The 16,677-nt window shown below is 51.6% G+C and overlaps 1 protein-coding gene across 1 annotated transcript in view; it reads left to right on the top strand.

Moving 5' to 3' along the window:
• PLEKHG4 (pleckstrin homology and RhoGEF domain containing G4) overlaps positions 1 to 16,677 on the top strand; it is a 62,307-nt gene that overhangs the window by 1,540 nt on the left and 44,090 nt on the right. The window contains exon 2 of the mRNA XM_030512671.1: positions 14,273 to 14,470. Coding sequence (XP_030368531.1) covers positions 14,273 to 14,470 — 198 coding nt within the window. The remainder of the gene's footprint in view (positions 1 to 14,272; positions 14,471 to 16,677) is intronic.

Raw genomic sequence — 16,677 nt, 5'->3', positions numbered from 1 at the left:
GATGCAAAAGTTGTCTGAAGCAGGGACCTCTGTGTAAGCAGTGCTACATCCAGTCCAGGTCCATGGTGGGCTGTGGGTGTGCGGGAACCATGCCTTGCTGCTGAGGAGGGACTGTGTGTCTCTTGGGATTGTGTGCCTCTTGGGTGCTGAGTTCAGGCTTGGCAGCTGCAAGGAGCAGGAACCAGAAACCAAACTGCCAAAGATGCAGCAATGGGCGCTGCCCACACTATGGAAACCTGTGGTCCATGGCAAGAGTATGTTCTCGACACTGTGCTAGACCAGTCTGCATTTCAGGAGGTGCATCTCTGATCAGCTCAGTTGTGACTGTAGCTCTAAGCTCTTCTGTTTATCTTGGGTTTCTGGTGTCCTGGTGAATCCACCAAACCTTGCAGGCGTAAGATTTGGGCTGTAAGTGAATGTGGGTCAGTGTGTTGCCTGTATCAGACTTCCCCATGGCCTCTGGCAGCCTGCAGGACTCTCGGAAGATTGGCTCCTGATGGAAGTCTGGCACTGTGCCACTGCTGGCTGCCCTGTCCTGCATGAGGCAGGTGATCCCTCTTCACGAGGTCAGTTGTGTTGCAGTGTAAGGGATGATGTGTATGTGTAGGATAGCTGCAGCTGGAGGATGCCTAAAGCACCACATGTATAAGATACCTTAAGCCAAAGTATCCCATTTCTACTAGAACTGACTCTTGCAGCTGTGAAAACCCCTTGGTGTGAGCAAGGCGGAGGCTTGGCTGGGCTCTACCTTGCTTGTCTACCCATAGCTTTGGTGGCTGGGGATCTGCCCTGATGCCCTGGTGGAGATTTCTCCTCCATGGAGAAATCTGCTTCATCTGCTGCTGGATGGGGCACAGGAGATGGTCAGGACATATGGCCAGACGGCCCTACTTGAGGACCAGTTTCGAGTGCTCTTGGGGGGGTTGGCTGGAGGCAAAGCGAGCATTGTGAGGGACACCTTCCTGCCCAGGAAGATGCTCTGCCCGGCCAGGGAGCCCAGGAGTGCTTTTCCACCCTTGCTAGGGTGACTGTTGCTGCTGTTTAATGGTAGCTGGAGCACTGTGGACCCAGCATGTCAATTTGGTGAGGCTCCCGCAACTGTGCACTTTGGACTTGCCTGGGCTGCTGCTTTCCTATGGTGGCATACTCCAAGGCTCCAGTTATCACACAGATGTGTAGAGCAGAGCCTATGGGTATCTTAAGATGTGCAAATGCTGGTGTCTTCCTGCAGGGAAGTTCAGGTGGCACCTCTGTGCTGGCAGGAGGGAGGATGGGTTTCAGCAGAGAGCATAGTCTTTCTTTTCTCCTCCAGTTATATCTTCTCCTGGCGTCGGAAGGAAATGAGTCTGGGAATCACAAAGAGCTTTATGCATTGGGGATCTTCTATTTTTATTTCTGTGCCAAAGCCATGAGCAAGATGTTGGAACACAGACAAAGCCCGGAGATGTAATCCTGAGCACATGGAAGTGGTTTGAAAGCTTCTCTGGGGTAACAAGGATGACAATTTGTGCATTTTGCCCAGCTTCTTTGCAAAAACACCAGGCAGGTGAACATGCTGTTCATTGCAGCAATAAAATAATGGCTAAATGCAGGTGTCAGGCCAACTGCATCCATGTGTCTCCTCCCAATAACCACCAAATGCGTTCTAGTACCACGTGGGAATGCAAGACAGGGCATGTTTACAGTGAGATACTGTAGGTGTCCAAGGAGGACTGTATGCTGAGTGAGTGAGACTCAGCATCCTGGAGCAAAACCACCTCTGGCCATGTTGATGGCCATCTTGCAGTCAGCCCTGAGGACATGCCTTGCCAGCAGAAGACATCATAACGCGAGAGCCTTGCGAGCATCTTGCTGCTGGTTGTTTCTGAAAAGAGAGCCAGCACGTCTGCTGCTAAATGCTAGAGCACATCACAGCCACTTGGCTCCTGGAGCCCAATGTTCTAGCTTCACCTCAAACATGGCCCTGTCTGCAACTGATCTGTGCAAAACCAAAACATCTGCTGGAAAAGAGAAGGCTCAGTGGTCCTTATCACTCTCTACAACTACCTGACAGGAGGATGGAGCCAGGAGGTGGCTGGTCCCTTCTCCCAAGGAGCAAGTGATGGGACAAGAGGAAAAGGCCTGAATCTGTGCAGAGTAGGTTTAGACTGCAGATAAGGAACAGTTTCTTCCCCAAAGGGTGTTCAGGCATTGGAACAGGCTGCCCAGGGCAGTGGTGGAGTCACTGTCCCTGGAAATGTTCCCAAACTGTGTAGGCGAGGCCCTTAGTGACATGGTTCAGTGGAGGCCTTGGCAGTGCTGGGGAACTGTTGGACCTGATGATCTTAAAGGTCTTTTCCAACCTGGTTGATTCTATGATTCTACAGGCTGTGGCCACAGCCTAAACCTGAGCATTGGTCGCGAGTGTGGGTAGAAATCACAGACATGGGGGCTACAGGCCCCTTTAGTACCAAAGTCCTGAAAAATCTCTTTCAGCAGTCAAGGTGTCTTCTGCATAAGTTTTCAACTAAACCCCCCTGTGGACATTCAATATCAGAGCACCTTTTGTTCCTGCTCCTGTCTTTCTAACTCATGAAGGAACCCCCTGTTCCTGTCCTGCAGAGTTCAGTGTAGCCAATGTGTGAAAAACCAAGTGGTAGCATCAGGATCAGAAGTGTTGCTGGCTGAAGAGCATTAGAAAGCCAGGGTATGCTGCTGGGGTAAGCTGCCTGCTTCTGGTGGTGGGGTACTCTGTGCTTTCTACACCAGTCAGGACAGTTGGGTTGCAACTTGGAGAAGTGAATGGAGGTGCCCCTGTTGACTCTGAGGGTTTGACCGTGCTAATACCTCTCTGCCTCATTGCTGTTGGCTGGCCTAGTCTTTCGTCAAAAAAAGAGGCCTTTCTTGTGGTGAGTGCTCCTAGCTGGCTTCATATGGATCCATTTTTTGCATCACTGGACACCAAGCTGAAGCTTCCAAGATTACAGCAGCACAAAATGAATCTGGAGGTATTTCTGTCTGCTCAGATTTACCATCCTGCCGTCAGGCTGGGATGGCCAGGACGAACCTTTGCTCCAGAAACCAGCCATTGATTTGAATGGAATCAAATGGCTCAGCTGAAGAGCAAGGGGGTTGTAACTATATGTGCTTTAAGGTCCTTTCCAAGCCAAACCATTCTGTGAAGTGCAGCAGGGACCAGATGAATACTTGCATGTGCTCCTCCTGGACATTGGTGGATGCAGCAAAGTGGAGCATCCATGAGGCTTCTGACCACCCCTAATGGGGCACAGTGGTGGTTTGTGTGGTGCATAGAAGCAAAGCTGCAGGAGTTGGTGATCTGAGCTAGGTGTCCACCTTGAGCTTTGCAGCCCGCGTTAGGTGCGGCAGTGTTGGCAGGAGTGGCGAGGCTTCCTGAGCAGGCTCCTTCAGGAGGATACCTTCCCTGAGGCTGCCTGTTCAATCTTGGAGCCTCCTGACAAAAACCTGGCTCTGCTGAGCCTCCAACGTGGTTAAAGGATGTGGATTATTCGCCGTCTGTTGTCATCTTTCTGAATACATTTACCTTTTGAACAAGGTCCTTCTCATATGCTCAGGAGGCTGGTATGCAGGCCTGTTAATGGATCAAGGACAAAATGCCTGTGGATGTATTCTCCTTTGTGTTTGGGCTTATAACCACCCACGTTTTGGCATACATCCCTTCTGTGCACAAAGATCTTTTAGAAATCGCTAGCTAAATCTCTACCCTCCTTTGATATGTATGGAAATAATGGGACACGTGAGACTGTTTTCTGTTTGGAAAAAAAGCAAGCTATAGAGGGAGTAGCTTTAAAAGCCTGTGTTTACTCCTTTCTGACTAACTCAGGACTTTACTAAATGCAATGCAGTGAATTTATGGCTGATTTATTTGGCTTTTCCGGAGGCATGGTTTTAGGGCTGTACCCAAATATAGGGGAAATGCGTTCATCTGACTGTCCCGTTCTTGGCTGCTCAGGAGCGGGAGAGCTTAACCACACATATGGCTGCTCCCCAGTGAGCCTGGAGAGTCTTGGAGCAAATCTGGGTCCCTTTCACCAGGAGCACTTTTCCCTGTGGGGCACAGACTGATGCTTTTTGTGGTGGCCCAGGACTGAGCTGGCATAGCTGTGACCATATCTGGGCTGCTTGCTCTGTCCTTTTGGCTGATCCTTCCTCACAGCCTCATCCTCAAAGGCGGCATCCAACCACTGCTGCTAGGTGCTTTCTCTCTTCTCCAAGTGTGTGGGGATGTGCTCCTTCAAGGAAAAGGTCCTTAAGCACTAACTGTCTTCTCAATGCCATCAGCCAGCCCCTCCTGGAATTGCGGCTCAGTTTCAGAGCAGTTGCTGTTCCCTGTTGGTATAGAACTTGTATTTCATGAACACATGGTAATACAGCCTGTTTAAGGCCAAAAGGAACTATGGCTCATCTGGGATGAGCTGGGACCGTGGAGTGTTACCTAGCTCCCACATTGAGTCTGGGAACTCTTTAACTCAAAGAAGATCTTTTCTTAGTGGCATCCACCCTCAATTATGGAGGTTGCAAGACATGGAGAATCTACCAGTCCCTGTGGGAGCGTGACCAGCAGCTCACACACCTTGCTAGAGGAAGGGGTGAAACCTGAACGTGAGCTCAGAATGTGTGCAAAGCTGGCACATAAGTAATAATGTAAATGCTGACCCTGTGAAGATCATTTCTGGCACTCATCAGCTGTCCTGCTGAAGGATTATCATTTTCTGTCTGAGCACAGGAGGCTGCCCATCTGTTGTAAGATAGTCCCAGATGAGTGTCTGAACACAAGGTGTTGCCTATGGCCTATGCCTCTGACTAAAAGGTGTTAAAATGAGCTGACCTGTTTGGCTAAGAACTTACGCAGGCTATTTTGTAGCCAGATGGTATAAGCAAACCTTTCCTCTGCCTGGAGCACCATTAGGCACACACAGGAAAGGGTACAAGGTGCTACTGTGCAGGTTGGTTTGCCAATGCCTGATGTTGAGACTGGAGCAACTGCTGTAACTAGTAAGGCGAATGAGCTTAAGCAATTTCTTCTGTTGCGTAGCAGAGAGGAAGGTTTTTAGTGCATTTGCAAGAAGAGCCACGTAAAGAAAGAGAGCCTGCTGTAATGTCCCACGGCTCTTCATCAGGGACTATGGTGATGGCACAAGGGGTAATGGGTTCAAATTAAACAGGGGAGATTTAGGTTGGATACAAGGCAGAAATTCTTCCCTGTGAGGGTGCTGAGGCCCTGGCACAGGTTGCCCAGAGAAGCTGTGGCTGCCCCATCCCTGGCAGTGTTCAAGGCCAGCCTGGACAGGGCTTGGAGAAAGGTGTCCCTGCCCATTACAGGGGGTTGGAATTAGGTGATCTTAAGGTCCTTTCCAACCCAAACCATTCTGTGATTCTATGACTTGTGTAGAGATGGCCTGGGGTATTCTAGGCTCCGTCTGTGATATCTGGACTTAGTAAGCCTTGTCCAAGCCTCTTGCAGGAACATGACACTTGGAACATGGAGCTCTTTGGCTGGATCATGGCATATGGTGCTATGGCCATGCTCTTGGTGCCCAAGCCAGGGCAGCCCTTGCAGTCTAGTGGTGGGAGTGAAGAGCCATGGAAGATCTGGAGGAGGTGATGAGCCATGTGTGGCTGATGCTGGGCTGTGAAACCACAGCCACCACGTGCTCACGCTCTTCCAGCATGACTGGTGCTGGAAGGGGTATTGTAGAAGTACCCAAAGCTTTGCATCCCACAGAGTACAACTTCATTCATTAATTGCATGGTTAGATCTATGCCAATGATATTTAAAAAAACCTTGTGCTTAGACAATTACTTCAGATTAAGGACTTAATTCCTTGATTAAACTAACCAAAATAAGCTGGTCTCCAGCTGTAGGGTGATGTTTTACACACAGCTCTTCGCATCCACTTGCAGGCCCTCATTTCAGCTGGAGGATGTCTGTTTAAGGACAGGGCTCTGGTCTGTTCTCTCAGCTGCCCTTTAAATACCTATATCTTGTCTGGGATCTGTTGCTAATAGAAAGTAACAAGTCTTTGGCAGCAGGGCTTGTTTGTTGCTCAGGTAAGACCTACCTCCTGCTCAGTTCATTGAGAGCTCAGGTGTGAGCAGGTCATGTCCCTGTGAGGAAAGGCTTGTCTCCATCTCCCTGTTCTGCTCCTCTCTGGCTGTATGACAACTCTCTTGGATTGTGGGTCAGTATTTCATCCCCACTTTGGCTTCTTAAATCTGTTAAGCAGTTGTCAGCAGGTTTTCTGTTGTGTTGGGTGTTGCACAGACAAAAGAGGAAGTTGCAGGTCCTGCTCCAGAGAAGCTGGAGTAGGAAAACCTAAAGGAAAGGGTAGAGAGGGGTAACATGAATACAGAGCTCTGGTGGGAAGAGGTGCCGGACTGCTGTGCCTGAAGGCACATGATGCCATGTTTTTGGGAGTAGCATTTGGTCACACTTGTACCCCAGGCAGGTCTGGAGATGGTCAAACAGCAGAGAGCAATCTGCTTCCAGATTCCCTTGGGAAGGGCTGAGGCAAGCTCTGCTGCTCCAGGCACAGGCTTTCCTCCCCGAAGGACTGCACCAGGATATGACTTTGACAAGGATGAATACTGGTGTTTGAGTATGTTAAGAGCAGGTTTGCTTCTTCTGCAGCTATATCAGACCCACGTAAACATCCTGCAGGGCTGCAGGGTCTTGGGCTGTGGGGCAGGCTCAGGCAACTGCTGCTGGCTGTGTTGCCATACGCTAATGTCTGTGGGTCACTGAAATGTGATACAGAGCCAGGGATGTTCCTGTACCAGGTTACCTCTGCCATCTACTATTCCTTGCCTCTTGCTCCAGCATAAGGACTGGGGTAGCTGTTCACTAGCTCCAAAGCTCGAGGCTCACAGGAGGTCACGCTTTGCTTTCAGAGCAATGTGGGATGTCCCCCAGGAGTGAAACCAAACCAGCCATGGGCTGGCAGGGGGATTGTCCAGCTTTGGGCCTGCCTTTCCCTGGCTGAGCATGCCCTGACCTACAGCATGCGCAGAAGCAGGACCTCAGAGTTAGAAAGCAAATACATCATTTTTCCCTTTGTTTAATTAAATGAGAGATCATGAGTTAATCGCTTCCAAGCGCATGTTTTCCCGCAGTGCCTGGAATTATAATCCTGCGCACTGCCCAGTAGGAGCTGCTTTGGCTGCCACAACCCACAGAAGGGCCGAGGGAACACAGGGAGGCATCTGGAAACAATTCTCCAGCTCGGTCTGTGTAGCTCCATTCCTTGCAAGGCTGTAGGAGCTGGTTTATCCCCAGGCTCTGGAGCCATCCTGCTCCCATAGGGATCACGCAAGGGATCCCATGGGGGCATGCAGAAGGCACCTCGCTTTCAGAAGTACAGCCGATGAGCAAAGCTGGCCTGGGTGAGACTGCAAACGCTTCCCTCCCCAGTAGAACAGGGTGTTGTGCTTTTCTCCCTGAAAAGCCAAAAACAATAGCCCAAAGAGCAGGTAGAGCCGTTCCTGGTTATCTTACAGGAAGGTGGTGTAATTAAAGCAGTGGGAATGCGGACCTCTGTAGCTGTACCACTTAATAGTGCGTTGTTGTACTGCAAACACCCAGAGGGTGCCGAAAGCAGGCGCCCCCCTCCCAGCCTCCCCGGAGCGAGCGGCAGAGGGGGGAGCAGGCACTTGCTCTGGGAAGATTTTTCTCTCTTGAACTCATTGCCGCTGTGATTAGAGCGGCTCAGGAAACGGGGCCGGGCTGGTTCTCCTCCCTGCAGAAATGGAGTGGGAAATCTCACGTTTTGTCAGAAAAATAAGCCTTGTTTTTAGCCAAAAACCTTTTTGAACGGCGAAACGTCTCGTTTTTAAAGGCAAAGCGGTCTGGTTTTCAGCTTTGTGTCAGGAGTGGAAAGGCTTAATGGAAAGCCCCGAGATCTGTTTTTGCTGGAAATGAGGTTTCTCACGTCAGCTGATAGCTGAGCAGCCCCAGCCAAGCGGCGCGGCACGGCAGGCTTTGCTGGCAGAACGACCAGCTCTCCCAGCCCTGCTCCTTCTGCCCCATCCCAGAGCTGCCTGGGGGCCACGGACAGGCGCTGCCTCCTCCCAGCCTCGCTGCTGTTTTTACTTTCCAGTTCTGGGATGTGGAAGGGTTGGGTCACCTCTTCCCCTCACCTCTGCGGGCTGACCTCTCCACTCCTCTATTCACAGTGTGTGTTGGTACCTGGGCAAGGGGGGAGAAGACGGGTATGTGCAGGACGTGCCCAGGCTGTGGGCTGCCAGCACAACGAGGGTGAAGCAGTGGGAGCTCCTGGCTGTGCTCCTGCTGTGCGATGACTCAGAGCTGGGGGTACCATGGGCCCTGCTTGCTCTGCTCCACCGCCCAGCTATGGTCCTCACCCCACCAAGCCGCAGCAAACACTGGGTTTAACTGGGGCGTGTTGGAATATGTAGTTTCATTCTTTGGCTGCTCAGATGGAGGTCTGGGTTTCTCAGAGCAGAGCTGCAGATCCTGAGGCTGAATTTCTGCTGCAAGGTAAATCCTCAGGGTGTTACATGGGCCAGTCCAGCCTGCTAGAAAGGAACCATAAGTCATAGGTTAGTCAAACAGTTTCTCTGGTCTCACCTTACTGATGCTTTTTAGGAGTCTCCAGACAGCATCTGGGCTGCCAGCAGGGAAGATCTGTGCTTCTTCATGTTCTCGACCAAGACTCAGTGTTTGGTAGACAAAATTCTTCAGCAAAATGCTAACTTCTTAGCAAGGTGCTTGAGTGAGTTGTAAGGAAAATGCTGCCAAGGTTTGGGGGTCCAGCAGCATTGCAGCCCTTCCCCACACCAACCTGCATTGTCCAGAGCCACTTGAGTTGCTGTCCTGGGCACTCACTGGGAGGGTGCAGGTATTCTGATGCCATGCAAGGTCTGTGGCCCTGGGGATCTTTCTCTCTGCTCCCTGGGCAGGCTGACTTTTTGGTCTCCAAACCCGTAAGAGGCTCTCCAGGGTTCAGACTTAATTGGTGAGCAGCAGGTCCCAAAGAAGAAGCAGCTAAGTCCTGAGTCAGAAAGAAATATAGCACGGCAGGAGTTCCCAGTGGCTGGAGCTGCTATGTAGCTCTCTGTGCCCACAAAGGTAGGCAAAAAACTGTACCTAGAAAAGCCCAAGAAGCTTCTGGTTACGCCAGGTACCTCTTGGCAGGCTCCTCACCCATCCCACAGTGGCTGCCTTGCACCGCGAGAGATAGACTTGTTCCCTGAGCAGGGTTCTACCTGATCCCAAGTTCCTCTTCCTGCTTCCTAGTCCTGGCTCGGGGCTTCTCCACAGGCACTCGTAACCCCACCTCTCCCTGACTCCTGGTTCTTGCTGCAGTTTGTGATGGGGAGATGGGCTCTTAGGGCTGAGCAGCAGATCTTTGCCACAGGTCTTTATTGCTCTATTCACTTCACAGCCCTTGTGGTTCCTGCTGTGTGCAGGGCAGGGAGGGCAGCCCACCCTACCCCACTCATTTCTGTCCCTCTTCAGACCCAGGCCCTGCAGGGCTCTCCCCTGCTCTCCAGACAGGATCGTGCTGACTGGTTCCCATCACTGCTCTGCCCACTGAGCCCATCCCATCCCCACGTGCCGCTTTCCTCTTCCCTTGCCGTGCTCCGGAGCCAGCTCCCGGCTGAGCAGCAGTGAAAGCCGGCATGGCCGGACGTGACCTTAACCTGGGCTTTATTTAGCGCCATGATTTATAGAGGAGTTATTTTAAAAGCATGTTTCTCTTTTGGGAGGTGTAGTGAGCATGCGGTGAGTGGTGGCAGTGAGCTGGAGTTCACAGGTCCCCCTGTGCTGTTGACAAAGAAGCATCTGAGTCCCAAGGCGCCTTCTGCTTGGGGACATGCTCTCTGGCTTGCTTGGAAAGTGCTCCTGTTGCTGTTTGTGCTGAGTGCCTGAGAAAGAACAAGGGTCCAGGACCTCTCCTGTAAGGGGGATGTGGCAACCCTCTTGGAGGCAAGGAAGCCTGGAATTTGCAGTCCCTAGAGGAGGGTGCTTTGTCCAAAGAGGGTCCTGTGCTGGGCTCTATCAGCTCTTGGGAGTCACTGTGGCTATAAGTCGGAGAGTGCCAAGGCAGGAGTGCCCTCTCCTTGGATCCATGCTGGGTTTAGCTTCTCCTCCTCTCCAGGCACTCACCTCATCCTGGGTTGCAGAGGCTTCTCCTCATGTCTGTTGGGGGTTGCATCACCTGCTTGAAGTAAGGTTTTTAGGTAGGAGGGACTCTAGACTCCAGTTTTATCAGCCTCTGGAATCATAGAATCACAGCCTGGTTTGGGTTGGAAGGGACCTTAAAGCTCATTCAGTTCCAACCCCCTGCCACAGGCAGGGACACCTTCCACTAGACCAGGTTGCTCCAAGCCCCATGCAACCTGGCCTTGAACACTGCCAGGGATGGGGCAGCCACAGCTTCTCTGGGCAACCTGTGCCAGGGCCTCACCACCCTCACAGGGAAGAACTTCTGCCTAAGAGCTCATCTCAATCTCCCCTCTGTCAGGTTAAAGCCATTCCCCCTTGTCCTGTCCCTACAGGCCCTTGTCCAAAGCCCTTCTCCAGCTTTCTTGTAGCCCCTTTAGGCACTGGAGCTGCTCTAAGGTCTCCCGGAGCCTTCTCTTCTCCAGGTTGAACAAGCCCAGCTCTCTCAGCCTGCCTCCAGAGCAGAGCTGCTCCAGCCCTTGCAGCATCTCCATGGCCTGTGCTGCCTCAAGCTGGTTCAAGTTCCCTGGGCCTCCAAACCACGTGTGCAGTAGTAGGCAATGCGCGCAGATAAGATGCATGAGGCTGGCCATCTGCACTCCAGCATCGAACAGCAGGACCATGGGGCCTCTTGCAGCCCTTATGGCCCTTTCCTCAGGCCACTCTGCAATCTGAGAAGTTAATTAGTACAAATAAGCAGCCCCATCCCTGGGACTGTGAGTTGTTTTCGTGAGTCCATGGTGGGAGGCAGTTCTGCTGCTGCTGCAGGCTCCAAGCTCTGCTGTGTTTTACCCTCTGTGCTTCATGGTGGCTTTTGAGGCTCTGCCGTGTTTCAGCCTCCACTGGACAGGACCTATCTGTCCCTGGGAGACCACCCTGGGTGGATGGGAGAACTCAAAAGTTGTGTTGCCTCCCTGTTCATCTGCAGCACACGGAGGCTGCATCCATCCTTGTTCTATAGCTGCCCAAGAATGCTGGTGCTACAGTCACATGCAGCATGATGGGATGTGGGAATTTGCTCCCTGTTTGGGGCTTTTCATGTGGAATTACCAGAGAATGGCAAAAAAAAAAAAAAAAATATCTCTGTTTTCTACCAAATGGTAGGGGTTGAAACCTTCTCTCTGTCCCATCAAAGCCTGCACAGCTATCATGGCGTCATGGTATGGTCTCACCAGAGAGATAAAGCCTCTGCTGAGGAGTGCACTATTAGCACTGAACTCTGCAACGGCTGCAGGCTATGGTTATCCTGCATTTTACTAAAGGAAGGACAATCTAGGACTTTGTTTATTTTAACCATATAAAGGCTTTTTGATTCAGTGCCAATGTTAATAATTGTCTTGTGAAGGCTTTGCTAAGGCAGCAGGAATGGTGTGAGAGCCTTCGAGCAATGCACTGACTTGTGCAAATATTTTGACTTCTTTGTTTTATTTGCAATAACAAACTTAAATTTCACTTTTTTTTTTTTTCTTTTTTTTGGGTGGGGGTGGAGGGGTGTAATATCTGAACGCATTTTGCTCAAGCAGGGTACAGGGGCAAAGATGGCACAGAACCAACACGAGCTTGTTTTGACTGATACCTGTGGAATGTGGAGGGTCAGAAGGGGGTTGTTATTAGATGCTACCAGCAGTAATGCTGCTGTGGTAGTGCTGGGCTCACTGTGGCGGCTGGTGCTGGGTGGGAGAGCACCCAAGAGAAGGCCAGTTTTGCCTGCAAGGCCACAGGCACTTGCTGGGACAGGTTGGTTCAGGAGAGGTCACTGGAGCTGCGTTTGCCTTCAGCTGGCTGCGCACGGCCTCTCTGTCATTCCACGAGGAACAGTGTGTAATGTTCAGTGCGTGATGTCAAGATGTAGCAGTATTAAGCGATGTCTAATTGTGAGAGGCCTTGTGTTAGGTTGGGTACCCCTTTCCCTACCCTACAGCTCCCTCCATGCCTTTTTTAGCAGGTGCAGTATACCATGTAAAAGAAGCATTTCATATTTGGGTTGTCTTCTTGGGTCTGTACAACTCATCCCGCAGTTCTGTCCTCTGCTTTCTCTTGGAGAACTGTGCTGAGCTATCCCCTTGTACCCTGTGTGGAGAGGTCTTGACCAGAACCGCACAGGGAGCTGCAGGCTGCTGCACAGAGCAGGCTGACAGCTCTTGGCAGTTTTCTCTTGACCTCCATGGTATCTAGTGGCAGATATTCTCTGAAGACCTGTTCCTGTAGAGAAGGAACTTCCTGGCTTTTCCTTTCAAGTAATGGAGTAAAAGTTGAAGGTTTATATTGTTTTCTGGAAAGAAGCTTGTTTAAAACAGCCTTCTCCTCCCATTTGGGATTTGGGTTAAATGCTAGGCCCTAGCATTTGGTGCTTGGAAGTGTACACACAGGGCACTACCTGGCTGTCCTCACCTCTCCTGTGCAATCACAGAATCCCAGAATCTCCTGGTTTGGGTTGGAAGGGACCCTAAAGCTCATCCAGTTCCAACCCCCTGCCATGGGCAGGGACACCTTCCACTAGAGCAGGTTGCTCCAAGCCCCTGTGTCCAACCTGGCCTTGAACGCTGCCAGGGATAGGGCAGCCACAGCTTCTCTGGGCAACCTGTGCCAGGGCCTCAGCACCCTCACAGGGAGGAAAATCCCACAGGATCTCCTGCAAGAAGGCTTTACAACAGCGCAGGGAGTTCATATTGTGCTTAAAGCACCCAACCCTCCAAAAAAGGAATTTAAAGATCATTGAGCTGCGAGAGGTGGGAAGGCTTGTGTGAGGAGCATCTGGCTGCAGGTCAGCTCAGGCTTGCTTTGAGACTGCTACGTTTTCTCGAGCCAGTGGAGGTATCTGGAGGGATGATCATGTGCTCCCTTAGAGCGCAAGAAGCGAAATGGCTTGCTTCCTCCTGATCCCTTCATCCTACTGTTCCCCAGTGGCAGTGTAAGCTGGTGTGGCACTGTTTTGTTTAACTTTCTACCCCGATCTTGCTGTGGGACTGAGGTGTGTTTTCAGGCACGTCCATACAGCCGTTCCTCTTCTGCAGGAGGCTGTAAACCTTCTGGGCCAGCGGTTGAAATGCTTTTCTTGTCTCTAGTGAAGGGAGGTGGATTTGGATCAGATGAGAGTCTGGCCAGACATCTGAGTAAACTTTCATTTGGTTTTGTAGCAAAACTCACTCCCACTGGCTCTAAGTTAGCCAGAGAGGTCCCCTGTAAAACAGAGAGGAAAGGCGGGATCCTGAGTCTCTCTCCAGATGTGTACAGATTTATTTTGTTTACTATTACTTCTTGGCAAGTTCTCTTGATCTACACTCATGCAGTAGATCACTATTTGGCCTCTAGCACTGGAATTGCTCCTGACGCTGTGGGCAAGCTTTGGCTGGCAGGCTCTCCTGAATGAAAGTGGAAATAGGGAAGCCATCTCCTCTGATTCCCAGGCAGGAAACGGGCATCCTATGTATGGATGCGCATGCTCAGGCACCAAAGGCAGCTGTGTTCATACGCTCCTCTTGTGAGGCATCTGTCCCTGAAGAAAGGCTTCCCAGAGTGAGCCTTTCATGAGAGGCAAACAGCTTTGAATAACAAGGAATTGCACTGCTGAGCACCCTTCCCCAGTACCAAACAGCTTACCCTGTGCAGGACTTCAGAGCACAGCAGGCTGAGGAGCTTCAACTCAACTCCCCTTAGCCCACTGAGGAGCATAACGCTAGGCTTTAATGTACCTAAGCCCCACGTATCGGAACTGCAGTGCCGCGGATCCATCCATCCGCCCCATGATATTGTGTCTCGCTCGCACGCACTCACGTGCTGCGGGAATGGTTTAGCAGCCGCCCCACCCAGCGCAGGCAGGAGAAGGACTTGCTGCATAAGCAAAAGCTGGGAAACCTCGCTGCTGTGCACAGCGAGTGCCGCACTCGCCTTGCGGGAGAGCTTTGCTGTGTTTACCTGGGGTCACTGGTGCCAAAAGCAGTGAGCAAGGACAGCGCTTTGCTCCTGCTGATCTTCTCTCCTCCTGCCCTTGGAGGTGGCTGCGCTGCTGCTCTAGGGCTTGCCAGGGCACCAGTGCTATGGTACTGCTAACACTTTCTCTCTTGGCAGGACTCGGAGTCACTGGACGGCTGCATTCAGAGTACGTTATCGGCACTCTACCCTCCGTTTGAGGCTACTGCAGCCACTGTTCTGTGCCAAGTTTTTGATGTGGTGGAGAAGACGTACCATGGGGATGGACTGCGCTACCTCATAGACTTCCTGATTCCAGCCAAGCACATCCTGCAGTGCATTCAGCAGGATGCCTGTGTGAGTACATCATGCTCTCTGAGGCCTGCGAAGGCTTTCTTGGAGAGTGAGCTTTCTGCTCTTGTATGTAAAACGGCTGGCAAAAAGCATTCGCGTGTGTACGGCAGCCCAGGTGGGAGGGCAGGCAGACAACTAGGAAACAGCTGAGAAATTGCAGTTGAAACTTAACTGTGCAGAGATCAGATGTGGAATGGCGCCCTTGCCTTCAGTAACCAGGAACACCAAACAGAAGGCTTAAGGGATTCAGAAAAAGAGGTTTAGTGAAGCGTTTGCTGGATATGGCTGACTCAGGTGGCTTCTAACCCCAGCCATTCCCTGGCCCTGTGGATGAAGCTGTCGGGCTCCTGCCGCTGGCAGGAGGACATGTGGGGTGAAACGCTGCCAGTCGGTGTTTTTCCCAGAACTCCATCTCCGCTTTGATGGTTGCTGGAACGGTCGCAATGCTGCGTAGCCCCGAGGAGTCACGTTACATTTACTGCCAGAACGAGTCCAAGATTAACGTGCGTTACTGTTGGGAGTCTAAAATGTTAGAAACGATGAGTCAAATGCCTCCATCATAAACTTGGCTCAAAATCTGCATGAAAAAAACCCCAACAACCTAAAACTCAGGTTTGTTCTAGCCTTTTTGTCTCTGAACCTCAACAGTGTGTACGGCCAGGCTTTTGATAGAAATCCTCATTGTGGAAGGCAAGAGACTTCTGAGAGGAGGAAAAATATTAAATAGAAGCTGAAAAAGTCAATTACTCATTGACTCAAGGGGAAACGCTGGGGGAGAGAACACCCATCGCATAGGATGGCTCCATGTAAGAAGCGCTGGGAGCTGGTCACCCCGCGGGTGCTGTGGTCAGTGTTTGTCCTGCTGTGTTGTCACCCTCTGACCCGCAGGACGGGTGCCGGTGCTGGGGCTGTCCCCTGGGCACCGGGAAGGGGCTGGAGGGGCCACGGGCCCACGACAGGCCATGGCTGCCCTCGGAGACAGGGGTGTGGTGGCAGGGCGGGCCTTGTGCCGCCTGGCAGCCAATGGGAACACAGCAGAGGCTGCAGCAGCCAATGGGAGTATGGGGCTGCCTTGATGGACATGGTGGCGTAGGGGCTGTTGGAGCAGGAGGTACGGAGGCAGCGGGCCTGAGGTGGGAGAGGTGTGAGGGTGGTGGGCTCTGGGGTCCCTGGGGTGGGAGAGGTGTGAGTGCTCCCTGGAGGAGCTCAGTGTGCTGGTGGCCTTCCCTCATGCTCTGGACTGGAGCATGGGCCCAGGGGATGTGGAGGCAAGGGGCTGGTGGTGGATGAGGTGGTGTTCTTTTGGAGAGGGAAACCAATATGGTGGGGCTGTCCTACACATGCAGTACTGCTTGGGGAGGTGGGGCAGGAGCTGTGCTTGGAGCCACCCTCCTGTCTCAGGCCCAGGAATGGGGGAGGCCTCAGGACCTGCCCAGTAGCCACAAAGTGTGGGGCTGGTGGCGGTGTTGAGGCAGCCACCTCCAGTAAGGGCTCAGCATTAGGTATGGGGGTTTTTGCAGAGTTATGAGATCACCTGGAGAGTGGGCAGCAAGAGGCAGAGTGCAGGCACAGGCCTCTCAAAGAGCACAGCTGGACGCCTTGAGCCTTTTCTCCTTCCTTGTGACCGCTTCCGGCCTTAACTCATGATTTTGTACTTTCAGACTGGCAATACAGGGAGAGCAAGGGAAGCTCTAAGAACCTTGTACTGTCTTTAGCAGTGGGTCTAGGCAATTCTGTATTATATTTAGAAGTCTGCTTGTTTGAATTTTTATTGCTGAAAGTTCTTTCATTTGTTGTGGGTCCCTTGTCTTCCCCAAACCTCCACTATGTGCACCTTCTTTTGTCTTCACTGTCTGAAATCAAAGGACTATTTCTTGTTAGTTGTTCTTCTAAGAGTTTTGTCTGCCTTGTAGAGAGTCTAAACAAAAACAGTGTTTCATCCTTACTTTGTAGTTCAGCTGGTACATGTGAGATTTTCCTAAACACACTAAAGGGGAAAAGTAGCTCCTGTCCGAATGACTGCTCTAGGAAATCTTGAGAGTACTAGATCTTTTGTCAGCCTCTGCAGTGACAAAAGTGTAAGTGGCTTCATGAAGTATTAGACGAGTTCATGGGCTTCAGCTGGGCATGTTAAAATCAATAGCCTGTGTGTGATCCTCAAGGGCTGGAGAGGGGTGTGCTAAGGGCTCTGTCTCTGCTTACCATAGAGT

Source organism: Strigops habroptila, chromosome Z, assembly GCF_004027225.2.
Source record: "Strigops habroptila isolate Jane chromosome Z, bStrHab1.2.pri, whole genome shotgun sequence".
NCBI lineage: Eukaryota > Metazoa > Chordata > Aves > Psittaciformes > Psittacidae > Strigops > Strigops habroptila.
This window is presented reverse-complemented; position numbering and strand designations above follow the sequence as displayed.